At 47.0% G+C, this 23,042-nt stretch overlaps 1 protein-coding gene and 1 long non-coding RNA gene across 3 annotated transcripts in view; one reads left to right on the top strand and one right to left on the bottom strand.

The window, feature by feature from the left end:
- The window catches only part of ACCSL (1-aminocyclopropane-1-carboxylate synthase homolog (inactive) like), a 74,752-nt gene extending 55,354 nt beyond the window's left edge, over window positions 1–19,398 (bottom strand). The window contains exon 1 of one of the 2 annotated variants that reach the window (XM_014729430.3): window positions 19,095–19,398. In XM_014729430.3, coding sequence (XP_014584916.3) covers window positions 19,095–19,119 — 25 coding nt within the window. In that variant the 5' untranslated portion in view covers window positions 19,120–19,398. Of the gene's footprint in view, window positions 1–19,013 lie in introns of both variants that reach the window. The other variant, XM_001489817.5, reaches the window with a different exon arrangement.
- On the top strand, window positions 1,269–8,077 carry LOC138916573 (uncharacterized). Its single transcript, XR_011423851.1, has 5 exons — window positions 1,269–1,347; window positions 2,688–2,877; window positions 3,790–3,884; window positions 4,365–4,707; window positions 4,796–8,077. It is a non-coding gene; the product is annotated as an uncharacterized lncRNA (long non-coding RNA).
- Window positions 19,399–23,042: the final 3,644 nt, after the last annotated feature.

Raw genomic sequence — 23,042 nt, 5'->3', positions numbered from 1 at the left:
ATGCAGTTTGTGGCCCATCTGTTACCACAGCCTACACGAGCGAACACACTCCATGACACCAGCCTGGAGTGACCCTCAGGACGTATCTGCTGCAGCTGGCATGGGGTGGCATCTGCCAGGGCCTTTCCCTTCCAGTGGAGCATGAATCTCCAACACTGAGCCCACCTCCCACTTGGGTAAACTGAGGTAGACCATTGGAGGTATCTCAGCATCCACGCATGCGTCCATCAGACGCCCACGGGTGCCCACAATATGCCAAGCCAGTGCTAGGCTCCGAGGTCACTGGGTAAATTCCTACCTGGGTGCCGAGGGGACAGACAGTAATGATACACCTCGGGAAAGGCGGTCCCGGAGGCATGCACACCTGGAAGAAGAGCCCAGATGGAGAAGGGATTGGTCCTGTCTGGGAGGCTGGAGAGAGTGTCCCAGGAGTGGCATGTAACTAACTGCGGTTGAAGAGATCAGGAGGGGGTTGTCAAGAAAGCAAGAGAAGAGGAGAGAAATTCCAAGAATGGGGAACAGTGTGTGCAAAGGCAAGCGGTATGAAAGGTGGCCCGAGTATCGTGGAGACGGTATCATGATGTCACGCTAGAGACGGGGCTGGTGGGGGGTCGGGGAGGCGTCTCCTGGGCCCAGATCATGGAGGGCCTTGAACGCCATGCCCGAGTCCAGCATGAGCCTTGCAAGGTTCTGGGGAATGGAACAACACCATCCTCTCCATCCTCATCCCAGAGCTACCCCTCGCGAAATATTTCCTGTGCTATGTGTGGGGAGCTGTGTGCCCTACGAGCCACATCGCACTTAATCCCCACAGAGCCCACGAAGCAGTTGTCTCTGATCCCATCTTGCTGATGACAACAGTGAGGCTCCCAGAGGTCAGGAACTTGCCCAACTCCACCCGGCAGTGGGGCTGGGACTTGAACGCACTAGGATATAAGCTTCACACTTTGTTTAGGTTACTGCTGTAGCACATAGTAGGCCCACAAAGATTTGTTGAGTGAATGAATGAATCTATCTGATTCCAGGACCCTGTGACACTCATCAGACTTTTTCTTCAGAAAGACGCCCCTGGCGTTAGCAGGGTGGAAAATGGAGGTGGCAAGGCCAGTGAGAAGGGTCGGCAGCACTCCAGGAGAGTCTGGACCAGGACGGGGGAAGAGGAGACGGAAGGGACGTAAAAGAATTGAAGTGGGCCGACTTTGTTGACCAATTAGATACGAAGAGCTAACAGTTATTGAGCAATTACTATGCACCAGGCACTGTCCTGAGCACTTGACCTGTATTAACTCCTATCTCTTCCCCGTGGGCCCAGGAAGCATTACGTACTCTCTTACCTCCATTTCACAGGTGAGTAAACTGAGGCACAGAGAGGTGAAAGGTCACAGATCTAGTAAATGAGGGACTTGGGACTCAAAGCCAGCCACCCCGTGGTCAGAGCTCTGGGCAGAGATGGGGCAAGAGCGGCTCCCCGGCTTCCGGTGTGGCTACTGAGGGGTGTGGGGCCTTGGCTTCCCCTGCTGGCCTAAAATTCAGACAGGCCAGGCCCCAAGCCAGGGGACTGCCTGAGCTCCTGGCCCGGCCAGCGTTCTGGGTGGCCGTGTCTCTCTGCAGGCCCCGAGATGACTGTGAGGGAAGCTGTGTGTGGGATAGAGATGACTCCACCCAGCCCTGCGCCCCAGCATGATAGGTGCTCTGGGTCACCGAGGATGCTGAGGCCTGGCACAAGGCTCTGCAGAGCTGGGGACTCGGCTGGCGGGGCCAGCTCCACCTCCCACCTTCTCAATATTGCAAACTAGGGACCAGCCCCCGCTCGAAGCCCCTTCGAGTGCCTGACCTGCACCCCTGCCGGGTAGGGGCTGTGCTGCCTGAGCTGGGAGCCAGGATGTGGGGGCTCACAGGGCCCAGCGCACGAGGAAGGGAAGGGCTGCGAGCAAGGGGCAGAGGAAGGATGAGGTCCAGCTCGAGCCCATCCTGTGAGCAGAGACCCACAGCCACCACATGGCCCCCAGCAGGAAAGGAAACAGGAGGCTTCCCAAAATAGAGCAGGAGCGTGCGGCTGGGCTGCATTTCCCTGCTCCCACCATCTGGCCCGGCCGGCCGGAAGAGAGGCGGGGGGAGGGCAGAGCCCGAGTGTGGATGGGCTCGGCTGCCTGTCAGCCTGAGCCAAGCAGGCGCCCCCCATTCGCCCAGCACCCCTCACTGCCAGCTTTCTGTTCATCTTCTGTGGACTCTTACGGCACCGTGCTAAGGCAAGGTTCTTGTCATTGGAAAAATGAGGAAGCGGAGGCTCAGAGAGGTGAAGTGACTCGTCCAAGGCCACACAGCTGGCAAGTGACAGAGCTGGGTGGGCCTGAGCATCCCCACTGCCTTGAGGCCGGACAGCAAGGCCTGCGGCCTGTACACCCTGGAACCTGCTCTTCGTCTCCTGTGTTTTGGCCAAATCTAACCTTAGACTGGCTCCCCCTGAAAGCCAAGTTTGTGACCCACCAGTGAGCCCAGGGCGCAGCGATCCGCGCCTCCCCCGCCCTGTGGCTGCCTGCAGGGGCCCCGGCAGTAGGAAGCCCAGTAGGGGACAGCGGTTTGGATCCTCTGTGCAGGCCCTGCTGGGGTTGTGCCTGGGAGGGAGGAGGGGACCCCAACACAAACCTTGCAGACTCCATAGGCCCATCTTCCACCCCCAAATCCAGGACCCGGCTCGGCCCTCTCCCGCCTGCTCCCACCGTCACCCACATACCTGCCCGCACCGGCTTTACGACTCGAGGCCCTTCAGCACCTGCTCCTCTCAGCTGCCTGGAGCGAGCGGACGCAGGGGGCAATTCCTCCCCACTTTACCCAAGAGGATGGTGAGGCTCTGAGAGGCGAAGGGACAGCTCTGAGGTGAGGCAGCCAGTCACTACTTCAGCCTGTGGCTTTCATTCAGTCACTCAACAAATATTTGTTGGGTGCCCGGTGTGCCCAGGAATATAGATGGGGGCCATGCGTGCATGGAATTCAGTCTCTGGACTCCCGCTCCAGTGCTCTTTCCTCTCCCCAGGCTTCCTGCCTGCACCTGTCTAGGAGGGGTGGCTTCATCCCCGATGGGGAGCCTGGGTGCCAGTGCCGGACCCAGCAGGCTGCATGGTGGGGGTGGGGGTGTTGGGGCTGGGTGTTACCCCCAAGGCCGCCCTGCCGGGACACTCAGCCCAGAGGAAGTACCAGCGGCACCTAAGGCTGGGGGTGCCCTTGGTGTCCTGTGAGCAGACCTGGGGCCAGTCTGGACACACAGCAGCCTGGAGGTGCGCCGACAGCAGTGGCCTCAAGTCCTTCACCGAAGGAGGTGGGAGCAGGGAAGGAATAAAGGCGGAGGAGGAGGAAGACGGGAGGGGGCGAGAAGAGAAAAAGAAGGAAGAAAGAGGGAGAAGGAGAGAAATGGTGAGACTCTAAGAAAAGGAGGGCAGAGGGGAGAGGAGACACTGTGGCCTCGGCCTGGCAGCCCAATTCTGAACCCCAAGACGCCCAAGTCTTTCTCCATTCTTCTCTCCAGAGCGGAGAGTGCAGGGTGTGTGGGGCCGCCCAGAGCCTCCTGGGACACAGCTGCAGAAGCAGTCCACATAGACGGGGCTCACCCGGGAGGGCTTCCTGGAGGAGGGGAGCCAAGACCTGGGTGATGGAGACAGGCAGGGAGGCTGTGGCTCAGGGCAGCCAGCCTTTGCAAGCACATACCCTGAGGCTGCGTCTCTACGGGGCTTCCCTTTCAACAAAGGTCTGGGTGAAGACTATCCCAGCTATGACCTTCTTCCTGGCTTCCAGGGCTCCAGAGAGGCTGGAAACAGGAGGAGCCGTTGGGCTCAGCACCAGCTCTCAAAGCAACAGCCACCATTTTCTGAAGACATACTGTGCCCCTGGTAAGCCCGTACCAGACTGTGTGGCATTTAGAAAATACTCAGGAGTTGTTAGCTGTTATTATTTATTATTGCTATTGCTGTCATCTTTGTTATTACCCACACAACACTAACTTGGTACCAGGCCTTGTGCTTGACAATGGAACTCAGAGAGGAATGGAACAGAGCCTTGAACTCCAGTTCCTAGTCAAATGCGTAGAGTAGGTGAAGGCCAGCAGGGAGTTCTTCACACTTTAGTATGAATTATTTTCATAAACTACTGTCCTTGAAAGAAGAAGGGGACTTTCCAGTGAGAAAAGCAAGTCCTTAGGAGAAAGTGGTTCACACCACGCTGGCCTGAGGCTGGAGCATCAGGGGAATTCATCCATCCTGTTTTGTTTTGCTGGAATGGGGCTGGGGTTGCAGAATTGACCCCTGGGACAGAAACCAGGGAAACCAGTTTCCATGCAGATTCTTCCAGGGTCTCCTGGTTCTTGGCCCAAGGAAATTCCCTGCAGGAGGAGGGGGAGAAGCATCCGCTCACTGGAAGCGCCTGAGAGGAGAAAGCCCAGCCTGCCAAATGCACATCATTGTTCTCACCACATCCCGGCCCGGACCTGCTTCAGCCAGACCTCTGCCCTGCCTGGACCGTGAACTTCAGAACGCTGGATTATCTTGATTCTGTTCACTCGGGAAGAGATTAGAGCTGTTTTGGGAAGTTGGCTGGACCTCCTGCTCTGTCCACCCCACCCCTCCCGCCCCAGTTACAGTTACAGGGCCGGGGGGCGGGGGGGCGGCTGGGCCACATCCACAGCCTGTGAGGAAGCTCAGCTCAGAGAGAGGCAGAGTGAGTCTGGGAACGTGGGTGAGGAGGGGGGAGGCTGGGGAGCCTGGTGACCCAGATCTCACCTCCCGTCCACTTCCCTCCATTCCAGAACCAGCAGGGGCTGGACGCCGACCACAGGCCAGCAGGAAACCAACAGGGGTCTCCTCACTGTGAGCGAGGCGGGGACCCGGCTTCACGCACAGCCTGCAGCCCGCGTGGTCCCACCTGGACCGTGACCCCAAGCCCTTCCTCATGGGCTCTGGGTGTTAGTGCCTCCGGGCCAGCAGCCCTCCCATTTGACACAGGAGCAAACCGAGCCGCAGGACGGGGCAGACCTGACCAAAGCCACACACCGGGCTGGTGGCAGAGGTCATCTGACTCCAGGGTCTCAGGAAGTTCAGAATGAAGGAATGAATGAATAAAGGTATGAACATCCTGATGCATGTGCCCCCATAGCAATGACGGGGAAGGGAAGATCCCTTAAACAGCTCTTCTTAAAGAAACATCCCGGGACCCAGGACACTAGGGAGAGGGTCCCGGGCCTGCAGTGCCCACATCACGCCTGTACGTGAAGTGTGGGCATCGCCAGAACTTACTTTCCTGAGTCCTGGAACCACACTTTCTCCGGTTCTTCTAAGGAACTGTCGTGTCGCCTCTTCCATGATGGGAGTGATGAGGGAACACATCCCTTTACTTAGTTAACAAGTTTCTTGGGACCTATCATATGCTGGCCACGGAATTTTCACTGTAAACCATCCAGACAAAGTCACTTGTGGGGAGATAAGTAACCAACAAGCAAAGAGATAAATGATCAACAAGCAAAGGAATGCATGGGGACCAATTGCAACTCCCGTGTGATGGAAGCAAACGGTGGTGGGACACACTTGGTGGAGAAAAGGGCTGGGCGGGGGTCTACATTGCTTCTCCGAAGAGAGGGCATTCGGCTGAGCTCACAGAATGAGAGGGAACCAGCCTGGAGAAGGAAGCTCGAGGAAAAGGGCTTTTCCAGGGAGAGGAAACAGCAGATGCAAAGGCCCTGAAGTGAGCAAGAGCTCAGCATTGTTGCCAATGGAGGCCACCACCGGTGACGAGCTCTGTGGGAGAGCAAGGGGAAGCCCCAGTAAGCTCTGTGAGGTTGGCCAGGGCAGATCCCACAGCTGGGTCTTATTCCGACCAGGGTATGGAGCTTGGGTCTTACTCTGAAAGCAGTGGGGGGCCAGGAAGGGTAAAAGAGTTGATGGGATCCAATTAGGGTTGGAGACGATGGTCAGGATGAAAGGTGATATTACTGAAAGGTGGCAGTGTTGATCTGAAAGACACACACTGTTTGAAGAGAGCTTTAGGTGGTCGAGATGATGGCTCGCTGAAGAGGTCGATGACCATGAGAGAGGGAGGAATAAGAATGGCTCCCAGGATCCTGGCTTTACTGACCAACAGATGCCACGTGATACGATTGGGGAGGAAGAAATGAAACGCTTGGCTTCGGACAAGCTAAGTGAGAGATGCCGCTGGACACCCCTGGAGGTGTTAGGAGGCAGTTGGCTATTAACACGATGACAGTGACCGCGATGCTCATGTATGATCCATGTCTCTATTGTCCTGTTTGCCCCGGGCCTTCCACCAGGCTGTGCCCTTTGAGGGTAGCGACTGAGCCTGGTCTTGCTCCTAACCCTGTGCTCAGCCTTGAATCCGGTGCTGCGCTGGGGCCTGGCGGGCGAGGACACAGGGAGGACTCAGTAAATATTTGTCACATGCACAACTGAATAAACAGAGGCCGCTGGGGGTGTAGATGGAGGTGGAACTCAAGGCCCCAGCGATGGTCCCTGCCTGAGGACCGGTCTGGGCTGGCGCCCTGGGGAACGCAGCCCCTGGCTTCTGGCTCTCCCATCTCTCTCTTTGTCTCCTTCCCTCTTGCCAGCTTCCTGCCAGGAAACACAGCCCCGGGCATAAATCATTAACTAGAATCGCCTCTTACAGTGGAGCTCCTCTTCATGCTCAAAACACTCTGCCTTCTGTTATCTCGAATGATCTTTGAAATCACCCTGGGAGCCGGCAGAGGCTGCACAGCGCCCGAGCTGCTACCCACAGGAAACGGGGAGAAGCGTTCAAGACGATGCTGGCTGAACCAGGACCAGAACCCCAGCCTCCTGTCACCCTCTTTCATGAAGAATCTGGGAGTGTTCTGAAGGACACTACATTTAAAAGAGAACCGCAGAGATACCCCTAAAAAGAAGGATTGTTAGTGGTGGCACTGCAGGCCTGTGACACCCGGCTGAAGGAGAGCGCAGGGCTGGGGCAAGCCCTGGGCACCCGGGCCGAGCGGGGAGCCTCTCTCCACACAGTCCTCCCCTGCCTTCAAACCAGATTCGGGCGGGGGGGGGGAAGCCAGTGTCCCTCTACGTTGTTCCATGTTCCACCACGTTCCACGATGTTCCCGGCTCACCTTCTACCTGACACCGCCACCAAGAGTTCCAGCAGAAGACTCCATGGAGGAAGATGGAAAGAACTCACTGGCCTGCCTTGGCCAACTCCCTTGCTCTTACTGGGCCTCAGTTTCCCCATCTGACAAATGGGAAGTTGGATGAGATTTGATAGGTCCCTTCCAGCCTGGCCGTTCTCTGGGTCTCTCTCCCATCTGTGAGCTTCTCCCGGGAGGATCCAAAGGCTGTGATCTGACGGCCACTACACCTGCCCAAGGCCACCCCTCTGGTGGCCTCGAGCAGAGGGGTCCCACAGGGGCCCCTGGTCATTTCCAAGCAGCCTGTGCTCAGGCCAGCAGACACACGCCACCTGCTTGGAGCAATTTCCCTCTGTTGGGCAAGGTTGTGACAGGAAAGGGACAGGACCTGACCTCTGCTTGGAAAACCAATTGTGCAACACGGTCCTGCGAAGGGGAGGCACGTGGCCGACGGGAAAGGCCGCCTGTGGGAGCCAGGGCCTTCCTTGAAATTAATATCTTGGCAAGACTCACAGAAAAACGTCCTTTTGGACGTCACTAACTCTGGGTCACTGCTAATTTATTCATAGCCTGGCTGCAGTGTCGTGTCCCAGCAGCATCCCCAATACCCAGCTTGGCTAGGTCATCGTAAGGTGCGCGTGGTGATGCGGGAACCTGCCCTCTGGCTTCTGCACGCTCAAACCCCTTGTCCGTACTTGGAGGTGGTGTGGGCCTTCAGTGCCTTCCCCGGAGCAAGCAAGTAACATATTTTCAGTAACAAAGAAAAGTCATTTTGTATCAAGCCTAATACATAAAGCAGATAATGTTGTTTGGGGCTAGTAGGGGCAGAGGTGGAAGAGAGATTCTAAGGGCATACCTTTTTAAATAACATAATTCTGAAGGTCATGAAATATTTGCCTTGTTGTTTGGAATAAATGCACAATATTGGACTCCCACCACGTGCCAGGAACAGGGCTGGGAATTTTACATGTCTTCTCTCATTCTCACAGCATCTCTGCAGGGCAGATTTTTCAAAATTTTTCTTTCCTTGAGTTAAGGCTATTCAAGTTTTTCTCTCTTCTTGAATCCATTTTTGCCATTTATGTCTTGGAAAGAATTTTTGGTATCTAAAATTTCAGATTACTGGCACCAAGGGGTTCACCACTTTGCCTTCCTCGTTGACTATCTGTCGGATCTCTGGTTAGGGCCGCTCCTGCATTCCTGATTTGGGGAATGTGCATTCTCGCTTCTTGTCGGTTTCACCGGATTGCGGAACCCGCCCCCGCTGCCCCGTCCCCACACAGAGCACTGAGAAGCTGGAATCCAAACCACATCTCCCTGCCCCCCACCAGGACCCTGATCCTCTGTGCTTTCCCCTCCCCTCTCGCATGCACTCCATTCGCCGCAGAGCCTGGGGCTCCTCCCTCCCTGCACAGGGTCTGCTCAGAGACATCTGTGCCTCACCATGGGAAACAGCTCCCCAGCCCATCACCTCTTCTCTGCTTCTCTTCTCTCTTCTCGGTATCGCCACCCAATACCCAGACAGATCCTGTTATCGTCTGTCTCCCCGACCAGGACGCACATTCACAAAGGCAAGGACCACATGTCCTCCACCAGGCTCATAGTCAGTGCTCAACAGATATTTCCGGATGAATGAAGAAACGAAACCTATGAAATTCTTTTTTCTTAAGAATGTGCTGTCATTCGAACTTGGCCTCCTGTTTCTCTCTACTTTATTCCAAGTAATTCAGTCCTTCCTGAAGCACCTTTATTCTAAGACCCATGAACCTACGCTCTCCTCCTATTTGCCTTCTCAAGTCCCTTGAGGGCTTGGAGGGGAGGAGATAGGGTCGCCGCCATGGAGAGATGGAGCCCATGGGGCACAGGAGGTTGTAGGTGGACGCTGCGATGCCTGCTCCCATCTCCCTTCAAGGCTGAGGGACGGACCTGTCCCCTCTGTGGTCAGCCTTCTTTGGGGAGTGCCTCAGCTGAAGAGCACCTCGTCCCCAATGTCCACGGCCCTTCCAGGGCAGCTGCACCCACAGGCTGACCGAGGAAGGGGAGAAAGGCCCACCCCTCAGCCCCCACTTGGGATCGCACTGCAGGCCACCCCATCCTCGGAGTGACCTGGCGGGGCGGTGGCCCAGCTCCGCCCCCCACTCCAGCTTGCTTCCCTCCCCTCCCGCAGTGGAACCTGAGAGCACTCCCTAATTACAGCCCCACACACATCTCCTTCTCAGAGATGGTTCCTGGGGGACCTGACCTACAACAGGATGAAGGACTTCCAGATCCTCCAGCAATTCCGTGGCCCAGGACCACACCAGAGCCCAGGACCCCCAGCTCGGAGAGCTCAGGCTACCACGTGCCAGGTCCAGGCCTGATCGCTGGGGACTCATGTGTGCATCTCTACTCCCTCCCTGATGCGGGAGTCAGACACACACCCGCGCGCACACACACATGCACACGCACACATGCACACGTGCGCACACACACACACACACCCCCCAATAAAGAGAGCCGATGGTTTAAAGTGGCAATAAGTTGTATGGAGAAGAGTTTAGAAACAGGGGGAAGTGGTCAAGGTCTCGGGGCGGAGAGGCAGCTTATATTGGTGGGCCCGGGAAGGCCTCTCTGAGGGAGATGAGGGTGCCGCCATGGTCCACACTTCTCCAGCTGTGGTCACGCCGGGTGGAGCTCAGGCTCTGTCACCCTGTGAATTAGGAAGGGGTCTGTTGGAGCCCCCTCAAGCCCACTGACGGTTCCGCTGTGCTCCAGTGAGCTGAACATGCCACCAAAGTTGACCAAAGCTTTCTAAGCAAATGGATGCTGGCTGCTCCACACCTTGGCCAAGACCCAACCATTGATCCTCTCCTTTGAGCTCCTTTCCAGGGAGAACACTTTGATCGGAGGTGGAAATAGGAAAGGAGATTGTGAAGGTGCCCCATCAGGGAGAGGAGCTAGGGCGGAGGACAGCCAGCCTGGCCTCCCTCAAAATCTTGCCCCAAACTGATTGTGGGCGCAGACACCAAGGCTATTCCCGCCCCCAGCTGGGCATTCTGCCAAGACATCCCCGGAGAGGCTGGTGAGCAAAGCCTCCCTGGAGCTGAGCTTCGGGGCTGGCCTCCGGGACCTCGGAAGGCAAACTTCCCAGAGTAACAGCAGAAACAAATTCCTTCCTATGTAATACCCAGGGACCGTGGGGCCGTGCAAGGAGGAGTTGGCTAAAATTGGAAGGGTTATATATAATGTTGCATTGGGAGAAAGGAGTTTTTCTTTAACTAACAAGCTTTGATCAAAAATGTCCCAATAAAAAAAATGCAAAAAACTTGGCTACTGTAGCAGATGCCGTCCTCTCCTGCCTGCGTCCTATACACCCTGACTTGGAGCTTCCTCCCGCGAGCAACTGCGGTTCTCCGCCTGGTGGTTTCCTCCGGCCACAGGGAAAGCGTTTGTCCCGTGTTTGGGGCAGGTCAGAAGTGCCAGCGAGTTAACGCCCTCTCAAAGCCAGTCTCAGCCAGGGATGCAGGGGACTGATGGATAAAGACCCTGCTTGCTCCCCCTCCTGGGATCCACATGAAGGCATTTGCTACCTATCTCCCAGAGTCCGCAGGCAGATTGAGCCCAGCTGCCCACAGCAGGGACCTGCTTGTAGTGTAACCTGTGTTGGTTTCCTATCTGGCTTTCTCACCTCCTTACTCTTTCCTGGGATCACACCCCACCTCGACTGTACTCAAATCCTCATCTCAGGGTTCACTTCGTGGGGAAACTCAAGCAACCGTATGGATGACCTTCCATAAGGAGGCCGCGTGGTGGTGCCTGCGCTCAAATCCCGGCTTCACCCTCAACTATGTGGGTGACTTTAACTTCTGAGCCTCAATTTCTTCGCCTGTTAAATGGGCATGATAATAACTGTACCCACCTCAATAGTTTGTTGAGAGGATTGGATGAGATAATTCATGGAAAGCAATTTTCACAGTACCTAGTATTGGTAAAAATGCAAAAACTGCTAGTTCTAATTAATAGATGGCCCAAATGACAGACAACTTGGAACTTGGGGGACAATATTTACAACAAACGACAAGCAAAGGATTACTATCCCTAATACACAAAGGACTCTTAAAATCATTGAGAAAAAGAGTAACCGAGCCTGCAGAATAGGAGATACATACGTGATTCACCGAAGAATAAATGACAGTACTCAATACGCATATTAAAAGATGTTCAAGGGGCTGGCCCCATGGCCGAGTGGTTAAGTCCGTGCGCTCCGCTGCAGGCGGCCCAGTGTTTCGTTGGTTCGAATCCTGGGCACGGACATGGCACTGTTCATCAAACCACGCTGAGGCAGCATCCCACATGCTACAACTAGAAGGGCCCAAAATGAAGAATATACAACTATGTACTGGGGGGCTTTGGGGAGAAAAAGGAAAAAATAAAATCTTAAAAAAAAAAAAAAAAAAAAAGATGTTCAACCCAACTTCACTAAGAAAGAAATATTATGGAAATCATAATAATTCAATCACGGAAAAATTGTCCAATTGGCAACATTCTTTAAAGATCACTAACATCCTATGATGCTGAGGGTGCAGAAAAAACAGGCAGCTGATGAAAACACAGATTGCTCTAATTTTTCTGCAGGGTATTTGCGTAGTTGTCATTCAAATTTCAAATTCACAAACCACTTGTAGGAATTTCTCCTGCAGAAATTCCACACTTGTGCAACAGGGTGAGAAAATTCATTACCACATGTGGAAAGAAAAAAATTTTAAAAACCCAAATGATGGCCAATAGTTATATCAAATAACAGAATTCTAGGCAGCCATTAAAAAGAATGAGAGATTTACACATGCTGTGGAGATGAGACTTATTATGAGATAGAAAAAGAAATTGCACAATTCTATAGACAGCAAGATTCTATTTCTGACTAAATAATACTTTTATATAGGCTTGTAAATGTTTGTAATTGCACAGATAAATCTGAAAATAACATACACCAAGTAGCAGTGGTTATTTCTGAGGCTCAAGACTACAGGGATTTCTGTACACCTAAGGGACACATTTCTGAGATAATCAGAAGAATCTATGCCAATCTCCTGTCCCGTTTCTCTTGAGCTAGCGCAACACCGGCCAAGCAGTGCCCGCCCACCCAAGACCACAGGGGACAGGCCGTGTCACTCTAGACACCAACAAGAGGCCCGGCCCCTACAACGGTATCATTTTAAGTGAAGAAAGCTCATAAATTAGTACATGCCCCTAAGATGAGGATATAAAGCTATTAATATCAAGGGAAAAAAAGCTGGAAGAAGAAAAGAGAAAATATTAATAGGAGTGGTACATCGGGGACTTCTGTTTTGTTCTTTCTACTTTTTTATTCATTTTGTATCTCTCATTTTCTACCATGAGCAATTATCTCTTTTATAATTAGAAGCAGAGCATATGAATTTTCAGAGAGATGGCATCAGGTTGGGGTGGTCTCAACCTCCACGGCAGAGATTTACTGTTTAGGAGATAAAGTGAGAAGGTGCTAGATCTTAAGTTTGCATGAGGGAAGCCATCTTAGGGAAAGGAAGCCATATTGTACCTATGACCCTGACTAACTAGTCTCTGTGAACACATTCCAGTCTGCACATGGCCTACATGATTAAGCACCTGTCTCTTTTACAAAATACATGAGCTGCTAGTTCTATGACTCTTGCTTATGTGTATATCTCCCCGCTGTGATAAGACAACTTTGTTCTCTGAGTTCCCCAGGAACATGACGACCGCCAGACAGAAAAATTCAGCATTGGTACCCATCATGAAGGACAGAAGAAACAGAGCAGTCCAGGCCTGCTGTGAACTCCCTGTGTCTTGCAGGGGAAATCCCAGAGGGATATCCCCGTCTGAGTCTGGGCGCCGACTAACGAGAGACACAGTGCAGGACTCTCTGGAATCTGTTGGGTGCACCTGTCTGCTCTGTTTGGGATCCCGTCTGGGTGTCTGTTCTCTTTGGGCTCCTGTCTGTGTGTTTGTGATCTGAAATGAGGGAGAACTCCACCTGTCCCCAAAAAAAGCCCTCTGGGCTGCCTCTTGGCTAAATGGGCTGACTTCCGCTATGAGCCCATGTCCCAGAAGATGGTTTTCTCTTGTAACACCACATGGCCACAATATTCTTTAGATTCCAGAGAGAAAATGGCCAAAATGGGACAATCTCAGCTTACCCAAACGGGTGTGTTTGCATATGCAATAAAAAAAGCTGCTATAAAATTACACAACCAATTGGAAGCCTATTTTAATCCGCTGAGGCTTCTAAATGAAATCAGGAATACTTTAGTCCCTCTTTAAAAGAAAATAATCGAACTTGCTATCAAAACAAAACCAAATCTCCTCTCTCGCTGAGCTTTCCCACTTCAACTCCCCTGAAATGCCTGATCTAAAATTAAGCAAGTGAAAATAAGTAAACTTCTGAGATAATTTGGAATTATAATGGTCATTCTGGGGAGCCTCTGTTTCAGATGAGTCCACCTTAAGGGGACACCCTTAAAAGAGAGAATTCAAAACTTCTCACGGTGGAACTCAGTCTTTGGTTGATATGGAGTAACTTCGGAAAGACAAAAGGATTTCAAAAACAGCGGTAAAAAGGATCCTTACAGCAAAAAGAAAAGAATCCTTAGTAGATATTTTTGGCCATCTGAGCAGGTCCACCCGCCAGAAAAAATAGTTTGGACCCAACCATTCTTCTGAGTTTTGTACCTAAGACCTGATTACCATTTTGAACATCTCTATTTGTGTCTATCTGTCTCTATACGTATTCGTCTGCCTCCAGATGATATAATTTCTAAAGGATCTCCATTTAATTGGCTTGGAATAAACACTTTTATAAGTTATTTCTAAATGTAATAGAAACTAGCCCAGACGTCTTTCAAGTTAACATGATATGATCTTGGGTTGTTAGGTTTATTGGTTTAATTGAAACAAATGTTTTCAGAGTTATCAACATTGGATATGTCGCAAACATTATCTCTGATCCAAAATTTGTCAGCAAAAAATAATAACTTAAAATAATAACAGTTTCTGTCTGATGTCTCATGAGGGTTTTGTAGGCAATCTAAATATAATTATCAGGAACAAGTAAACTAAATAGATGTGAAAAAGATAAAGGTTTTTGGAGGAACTTTTTAACACTAATTATGTGTTATGGCATATGTACTTAAAGCAACTCAAATCATGCCTATCTGCTTTAAAGTCACATTAAATTTTTGTGAGTAATCTAAACATAATTGTTGAAAACAAACAATTTAGATAAATAAAAATCGGTAAGAGTTTTTGGGTACAATAATTATATTTTATAGTCTGTATACTTGAAAAACAGCATCCAAAATCTTTTTTGGTAAGTTAAATAATAAAAATTTGTTGAGTATCTAGGTCATTTCCACCCATAAGATAAAATATTAAGAACTGATTACTAAGCATTGGTTTATCTGCCTTTGGTTTCTCATCTCCAAGAAACTGAACGATGCTTGAGTTTGTTGATAAACATGTTTTGTGCATGCTGAGAAATTTTCTCTGAGAAAGCACATATTTCTAGAAACTCTGTATACAAGGAAAGTAAAATGTATGTTCTCAGTAAAGAAGGTATACAGAATAGAGACATTTTTGTTTGTTTTGTTAAGAAAAATAAATTTGTCCTAAAGTACTAAGAAAGAGAAAGGGAAAGAAAGCATGGGACAAAACTGAATGCAAAAAGTAAATGACAGAATGTTTGTGGAAGTAAAACTCTGAGGAGCTTTATGCATGGTCAAGCTGGCTAAGATTGAAATAAATTTAAGTAAGCTGGTGCAAAATTAAAACTTGGTTTTCTCTCTTAAAGGGATAATTCTCTTAAACTTTTGGTCTGCTCTTGATAAAGAGGTTATAAAAAGTTTTTCTTTATTTTTGAGTAAATCTACCTAAAAGATAGAAAATCTATGTTTTGGGGCCAGCCTGGTGGCACAGCAGTTAAGTTCACACGTTCTGCTTCTCGGTGGCCTGGGGTTCACCAGTTCAGATCCCGGGTGCGGACATGGCACTGCTTGGCAAAAGCCATGCTGTGTTAGGTGTCCCACATATAAAGTAGAGAAAGATGTGCATGGATGTTAGCTCAGGACCAGTCTTCCTCAGCAAAAAGAGGAGGATTGGCAGGAGTTAGCTCAGAGCTAATCTTCCTCACAAAAAAAAAAAAGAAAGAAAATCTATTTTGTTAAAATAATTTCCTATGTTCAAAAGGACTGAGGTCTCTCTATTAAGATTTTTTGGACTGTTTTAACTCTCTGTTTGCCTTATTGTTTCTCTTGTCACCTTGATAGAACAAGTAACTAAGAATTATTTCCTATTTGACCAAGTGTTTTAAAACTTTTTGACATTTTTGATGAACTTCTGCCAAAGTTAAAGTCTTTCTTTTGACTTTAAAAAAAAAAAAGAAACTTTAAGAATTTCCAATCAGCCTTGGGACTTCTCAAAGAATTTGTTCTCTCTTTCCATAAAGAGGATGATATTAAACTAATTAGACTTATTTGATATGTTAAATTACATGGGAAGCATTACCAAATAAATGATAATAAGCTTTCTTAGGTTATATTGGGTGGGTAAATGTTATTAATATAAGTATTTAAAAAATTATATAACATTCCAAAAATTTTGATCTGTCCTCTTGTCAGTCATAATTCTAGTTTTTATCCCAAAGTGGTGTATGTTACAGAAATAGCCAAGTGTCTTTGTCAATTGCCATTTTTGAATGTTTTGCAATTTTCAGACAGTGGTATTACACTGATGTTTTTGCAAATATGTTTCATCTTTAGAGAGATTCATGGAAAGGACTCTGACACTTGCTCTAGAATGCAGGTTTCTGATAAACTTTCAGATTATAAAACTGAGCTGGGTAAAAAATTACAGAACTATAATGGAGAAACTGATGGCCTCATGAAACTGCTAACAGAAGATCAAAAGTTGATATGATAGGACTGACTAAATTCATGAGGATTATTATAATATATGATATTTCATTTGAAATGTTGCTGATTTTTTACTGTTTTGGTTTTTTTCAAGTTTAAGGAAAACTTTTTCTCTTAAGCTAACTATGACTTATAACAATTTGGTAAACTAAACTTTTGTAAACAGAATTGAAACACTTACATTTCTCCCTACCTAATCCTTCCAGAATTTGGGAACTCTTAATGAATAAGTATTATTTTCATGGCAATACAGTTATTTGCATAAGTTCAATAAGAATCTGTTTTCCTTATAGCAGGACACACTGATTATATTACCAAGGCTTTGACTGGAATGTCATATTTAAGAGAAACATGCATAAACTCAGATATGACCATACAGCTTTGAGAAGCAAAGATTGGACTTTATTAAATGAAACCACTTGGAAAATTGGCCTGGTAACTTGCTTACAGGATTCTCAACCTTACCAGGTGAGTAAGGAAAGTCACTTCCCTGGCAGGTTGGGGAACCACAGGATATTTTAAGGACCTACAGAAGAGAGAAATTCACCCAAATCTGTAGGTATTGCAGGCGGAGTCTGATAACAAGTCTTTAGTTTGGCTTTCTTGGCTTCAAGAGGCCTTTGAATTTCAACCTGAGATTCCTTGTAAAAAGTTCCAGCAAAGCAGATTTAAGAGAGCAAATATGATCAGTTGCTATTCTTACTGTACTTATGTAAATAATTGGGCCACGTTTTTTTTTTTTTTAAACTAGATCTATTTTTCAAACCAATAAGTCTTAATTTGGCTATCTTTGGTAAAAATGAGGGTGATTTTAGAGAGAAAAAAATTACGTTTAAATAGAAATGATAACACACATTTGTGGATGTTGGATTTTGGTTCTGATAATTGTCTTTGAGGTTTTTGCTTTCTTTCTGTAAACTGGACTGTACCTGAATTCTTCTAGTTTCCTCAATATCTGGTGCAGATCTCCAAATTAATGTTTTCAATTTTTTTCTGTCCTTTTCATTTAGAATCATTGAAAACTAAAACCACCCTTTCTCCTGAAGCCCTGAAAACTAAAATAGGATGACACTGATATAAAATCTTATTTGATATCGGAAACTAGAACTTAGACCTGACTCTGCAGTACAGGTCCTAGAAACTGCTTGGCTGGAAGAGGAATTAACTTTCTTTAATGAAGGATTAACGTAGACCCTAAACCAAATTAGTCAGGTATATCATAAAGTACAGATCACAATAGACAACAAGGGAAAGAAAATTGTCCAGTTGGTCAATGAATATAAACGTACATGTGCAGGATTCATGGGTGGCATGACCTGCTTTTCCTCTGCTCTCTCAACTTCGCTATCTACCCTCATTGGAACCATTGCCCTGGTATGTGCCATCATTTCCTTTTCTTCCTTTGTTGGAAATATAGAAAATGTTGCCAGTGTCTCCGACGATGTCAGTCCCCATCAAAACAATCAGGAGACTGAATAGTCTTAATAAAGGTCAGAACTAACCCTCAGTTCCAAGAAAGAGTGAGAGAATTTAAAAGGCTTGCTTAGATCCACACTGTCAGTTTTAAGCTTCCAAATTCTTCCCCCTTGAGCAGGAAGCAGTCAGAAGATGTCAATGGCCTTATTCCCAAATACTTCATATGATTATGAAGTTACAACAGACAGTGGAGAAATTGTAACAGCTGGATCTTAAGTTAACATCAGGGAAGCCATCTTAGGGAAAGAAGCAAGATTGTAACTATGACCCTCACTGACTAGTCTGTGAACACATTCCAGCCTGCACTTTAGCCTAGATGATTAAGCACCTCTCACTTTTACAGATTACATGCTCTGCTATTTCTACGACTCTAGTTTACGTATATCTCCCAGCTATGATAAGATGATAACTTTGTTCTCTGAGTTCCCCAGGAACACGACGACCTCCAGAAAGAAAAATTCTGTGTTGGTACCCATCATGAAGGATAGCGGAAAGAGATAATGCGGCACCTTGAAGTTTGTCTCATCGGATAGTGGACATCATAAACCCCTCCTTCTCTGCCCATTTCCCCTATAGAACTGCCTCCAGATTCTGTAGGATTTCAAGATGGTTCTTGAGGACACTAGTCCACTGTCTTCCGATACTGCTGGCTAATCGGATAAATTTTCCTTTCTCAGCCACCAGCTAGTTTGCAATTGATTGGCACCAGATTGCAACAAGTAGAATGAGCTCCTTTTTGCTCCACTACATTTTGGAAAATGGCCTCTTTATACCAATGTGTGGACCAAACAGAGGATACATTAGGTGGGTCTAAAGCTTCTCTGAGTGCCTGCAGCTTTCTTTCTTTGGATAAAAGGCAAGGACTGTCACAGGCTACCAGGACCTCAACTCCCAGCCCCCATGAGATGGCACTGTGTCTCACAAAGCTTCAGTCTGGATTAGGTTTTTTGTTTTGTTTTTCGGAAGATTAGCCCTAAGCTAACATCTGCCACCAATCCTCCTCTTTTTGCTGAGGAAGACTGGCCTTGAGCGAACATCCATGCCCATCTTCCTCTACTTTATATGTGGGATGCCTGCCACAGCATGGCTTGCCGAGCAGTGCCCGGCCTGCACCCAGGATTGGAACCAGTGAACCCCAGGCCGCCGAAGCAGAATGTGCAAACTTGATGGCTGTGCCACCGGGCCGGCCCCTGGATTGGGTTTTGATGGAATAGAAACCATGAGCAACGTTACTTTGGCCAGATACAAACCACCCAGAACTAGTTCATGAGGTCTCCTCCCTGGCCCCTTACCCAGATTTAAGGGAAAACAGTTGGAAATATCCCTTCCCCAGAAATAACAATAACAACAAGTAGTACCAAAAGGCTTTCCCGATTCAACCCCAAATCACTCTTTCCCACTCAGGGTTGAGGTTGAGCCAGATAATTAAAGAAATGAAAGCTCCTTACCAGACCAGTTGACACTGGAGAATGGAACGGGCACAGGGCCAGCAGAAGAGATATCTGCGCTTATATTGGGAAAAACCTCACCTTCTCCATCACGAGTTTCATCCATTTCACGTAAGGTTTTGAGGCATCAGCTAGATGAGGTGTTTCATCAACCCCGGTGAGTATCGTCTCAAGCAGGGAAAGAAAAACAAGTCTCCCCACCTCGAGAGGATGAGGTGATGAGAGATACGGCACCTCCCTGCTTGAGTGGGAGTAAAATCCACCTGCAGGCTGGGAAGAAGGGATGTTCACAGGGGTGAGGCCAAGGAGTGGCTTAATGTACTGAGGCCCCATGTGGGTCAGGACAAGTCAGAGCAGCCTCTTGAGTTGACAGCCCCTGTCATCTGCTGAGACAAGTTAGATGTGAACAAGGGACATCCAAACACCATCCATCATCTTCACCTCAGGCAGGACTGATGCACACGAAAGGCATCTCAATGCTGTCCTTGCCAGCCATGCTCCCTTCCCACCCAGACACACACCTGGCTTATCTGATAGCAGCTGCTGGCTTGGTGATGGCTCACTGGAGATGTCACATCCTCCCCTTTGGAGGTGATGCAAGAAGGGCCCCAAGATTGACAACCTAAGCCAGAGATCACACCAAATCCGACCACCGAGCTAGAAGCCCTCTGGGCGTTGTGGGACCTGCCATACCCTTTACTTTCTTTTAAAAAACTACTTCTTACTCTTAATTTCGAAATACAGCTAAAACCTCATCTATGCTTTCGCCTCTTCCCACTTTCATCTGAGGCAACCACCAAGACACACGCTCCCACGTATGTTAGTCTTTTACTTCCAGGATGCATATACATGTCAATAAATAGCGTATTCTATGATTTTGAGTATCTAAGTTTTACTGTAAGCATCCGTTTGTCATTTGTCTTACTCATGCAACAAAATATACTTGCTGTTTACCCATTTTGAAACGTACAGCTCTAGATCATTCATTTTTTAACTACTGTTTAGCTTTTTGTTTACATGATTATGATGACACGATTATGTATCACATATTATGTATTACAATTATGAAACCACAAATGTTTGATCCCCTGAGGGACCACAGGGCTGTCTTCATCTTTTTGTTTGTTGGTTTTGGTTTATTTTTTTATTTTATTTATTTATTTTTTTTGCTTTCATAGTGCGCAATTAACACCCTTGCGTGTTTCTTTATGCAGGAATGAGAAAGTTTCTCCATAGACACCTGGAAGTAGAATTGTTGGGTCATAGTGCAATGGACATTTTCAACTTTAGTAGGTATTGCAAAATTCTCTCTAAGGTGGTTGTACCCATTTAGACACCCACAGGCAAATATCAGTCTTGATCAGTTTCTGCTAAATTGACGCGTGTGGCATTTTTTTGTTGTTGTAATTTGTATGTTCTAATTACTAGTTAGATCGAGCATCTTTTTCAGTAAAGATGCCAAATAAAATAGAAGAACACTTTTATAAGATTTCCTAGCACATATACTAGGAATACAGGACATACTTATGTTAAAAATTATTTGAGGTTTCTATATCCTATATTTTTATTTGTTAAATTCTGTGAATTGCCGACTCAAATACTTTGCTCATTTTTCTACTGACTTCGGTTTTTCTTTTCTTGTTAATTGGGAGATGGCCTTCTGGACATCAGTGCTCAGTTTTGTGAGTTCCAAATATTTCCTCCCCATCTGTGGCACATCTTCTTGCTTGGTATATGATGTCTTTTATCATATAGAAGGTTGGGTTTTTTAGAAATTTCAATATAGTCATAAATACACAAAGATATTTCTCTTATGTTTTCTTCTAAAAAAAAGTGTTAAATCTGTCTGGAATTTGTAACTACATGTGGTGCAAGGGAGCGACTCAGTTTTATGTTTTTCCATATGGATAGCCATTTTTCCCCACAGAATATATTAAATCGTCCATATTTTCACTCTGATCTGTAACACATCTCTGTTTATTCTATCCTCCGATACCTGTGTGGGTCTGTTTCTAGGTTTTCAATTCCATTCCACAGGTCTGTTTGTCTACACCTGCCCCCCAAAGCCCAGTGCTTACTTATTATTGCTTTGGTAAGTACTAGGATCTTATAGGAAGATCTCTCCATTTTTCTCCAAAATTGTCTTTGCTCTTCTAGGCTAATTGCTCTTCAATATGAATTTTTCCCCAACAAGAGAGCAACGATTTATTTACAGGTGAAAAAATATTATCAGTACCTCCCCAAAGCCTCCTTCTTTTGCATCAGAGTGTCTGGTGATCATGAAGTGCTCTGAGAGCAGAGCGGTGGGCGCAGAGGCTCCGGAACTAGACGACGGGTGTCCATTCCTGGTTCCGTCCCTTTCTAGTTCTCCGACCTTGAACTTGAAGTGTTTATGCCTCAGTTTCCACATCTTAAAATGGGGATGCAAAATAGGTCATGATGAGGGTTAAACAAGTTAACACGTATAAAGAGCTTTACCTACTATTAGGTAATTTGTAAGCATAGAATTAATATCATTAAGGGTTTATGCTTTGATGTCAGGCTGCCTGGAATAGAATTGCCCTCATCATTCACTTATTACGAACACAAAACAAAACAAAACCAACTCTTGTGAAATATGACACAAAAGAGGACACACAGCAAGGGCACAGAATACCCTGTATCCAACGATGATAAAGGAAACACCCATAGATTGGCTCTCCGGCAAAGAAACTGACATGGTTGGCAACCACAAGCCACGTGTTCCTCCTTATTACAGACGCTGGCCTCCTGCCCCGACTCCGAGGTGAACGCTGGGCAGACTCAGCCCGATCAAAATTTTGATCATTTTTCAATAACCTTCTTTATTAATGTTTTTTGCTTAAAACCTACTTCATCTAATATTAATACGACTATGGCCATTCCTTTTTTTTGCTTAGTATTTACACGGGATAATTTTTTCATTCCTTTAATTCCACTATAACTTTATGCCTTCGATTCATCTCCTGTAAACAGCATATAGCTCGATTTCTAGTCTGACATCCATATTTTTTAACTGAGGTCATCAATTAATTTTTAATAAATTTACCAATGCATTTGGGTTTAAATCTACCATCTTATTTTGTGTTTCTATTTAACCCACCTGTTCTGCTCTTTTTAATTTTACTTCTTGTTTGCCTTTGGATAAATTGAGCAATTTTTTTTATCCTTCCATGTTCCTTCTCCAGAACGAGTATCTGGCATTACGCACTCCTCATTTTCAAGTCGTTGTTCTAGACATTGTAACAAGCATCCCAAACCCCCTACTACACATTGTAACTTAACAGCAAATCCTCTTTCCAGACATGCAAGAACCTAAGGCCTCTTTGACTCCCTTTATTCAACTCCTCAATTACATGCTACTCTTGCGGCGTGTGTCTCTCTTCTGTAATTTTAAGAGTAAGTTAGGCATTGCTGTTATCCTTTCATGGAGTCAGTGTTCATTTAGACTTACCTCTTCTTTACGCTTTTCCTTCTTCATTCCTTCTGAAACTTCTAACCTTCCAACTATAATCATCTCCCTTCTGCCTGAAATTCCTTCAGAATTTCATTGACTTCAGGATTTTTGTCTGAAAAATCTTTATTTGGCTTTGTTCTTTTTAAATTTTTCATTATAAAAAATTTAGGCATAAACAAAAGAAAAAAAAATAGTATAATGACCCTCATCTGCCCATCACAAGTTTCAGCAATTACCAACTCTAGGACAATTCTCTTTTCTTGGTCTCCCGCCACGTCCCCTCAGCCTGAATTACTTAGCAGCAAACGTCATACTGTTTCACCTGTAAACAGTAGGCATATCTTAAAGGATGGGAACTTTCTTTTCAAACGCAACCATATCATCCACCAAAAAAATATCAGCGACGGATGTTAACTAACCTTCTTGTGGTAACCATTTTTCAATATATACATATATCAAATCATTGTGGTGTACATCTCAAACTAATACGGTGTTATATGTCAACCATATCTCAGTAAGACTGGAAACAAAACAATCTGGGGAAAAATATCAGC

The sequence above is a fragment of the Equus caballus genome, chromosome 12 (assembly GCF_041296265.1).
Source record: "Equus caballus isolate H_3958 breed thoroughbred chromosome 12, TB-T2T, whole genome shotgun sequence".
Taxonomy (NCBI): Eukaryota; Metazoa; Chordata; class Mammalia; order Perissodactyla; family Equidae; genus Equus; species Equus caballus.
The sequence above is the reverse complement of the archived record's forward strand: the minus strand, read 5'-3'. Positions and strand labels throughout refer to the sequence as shown.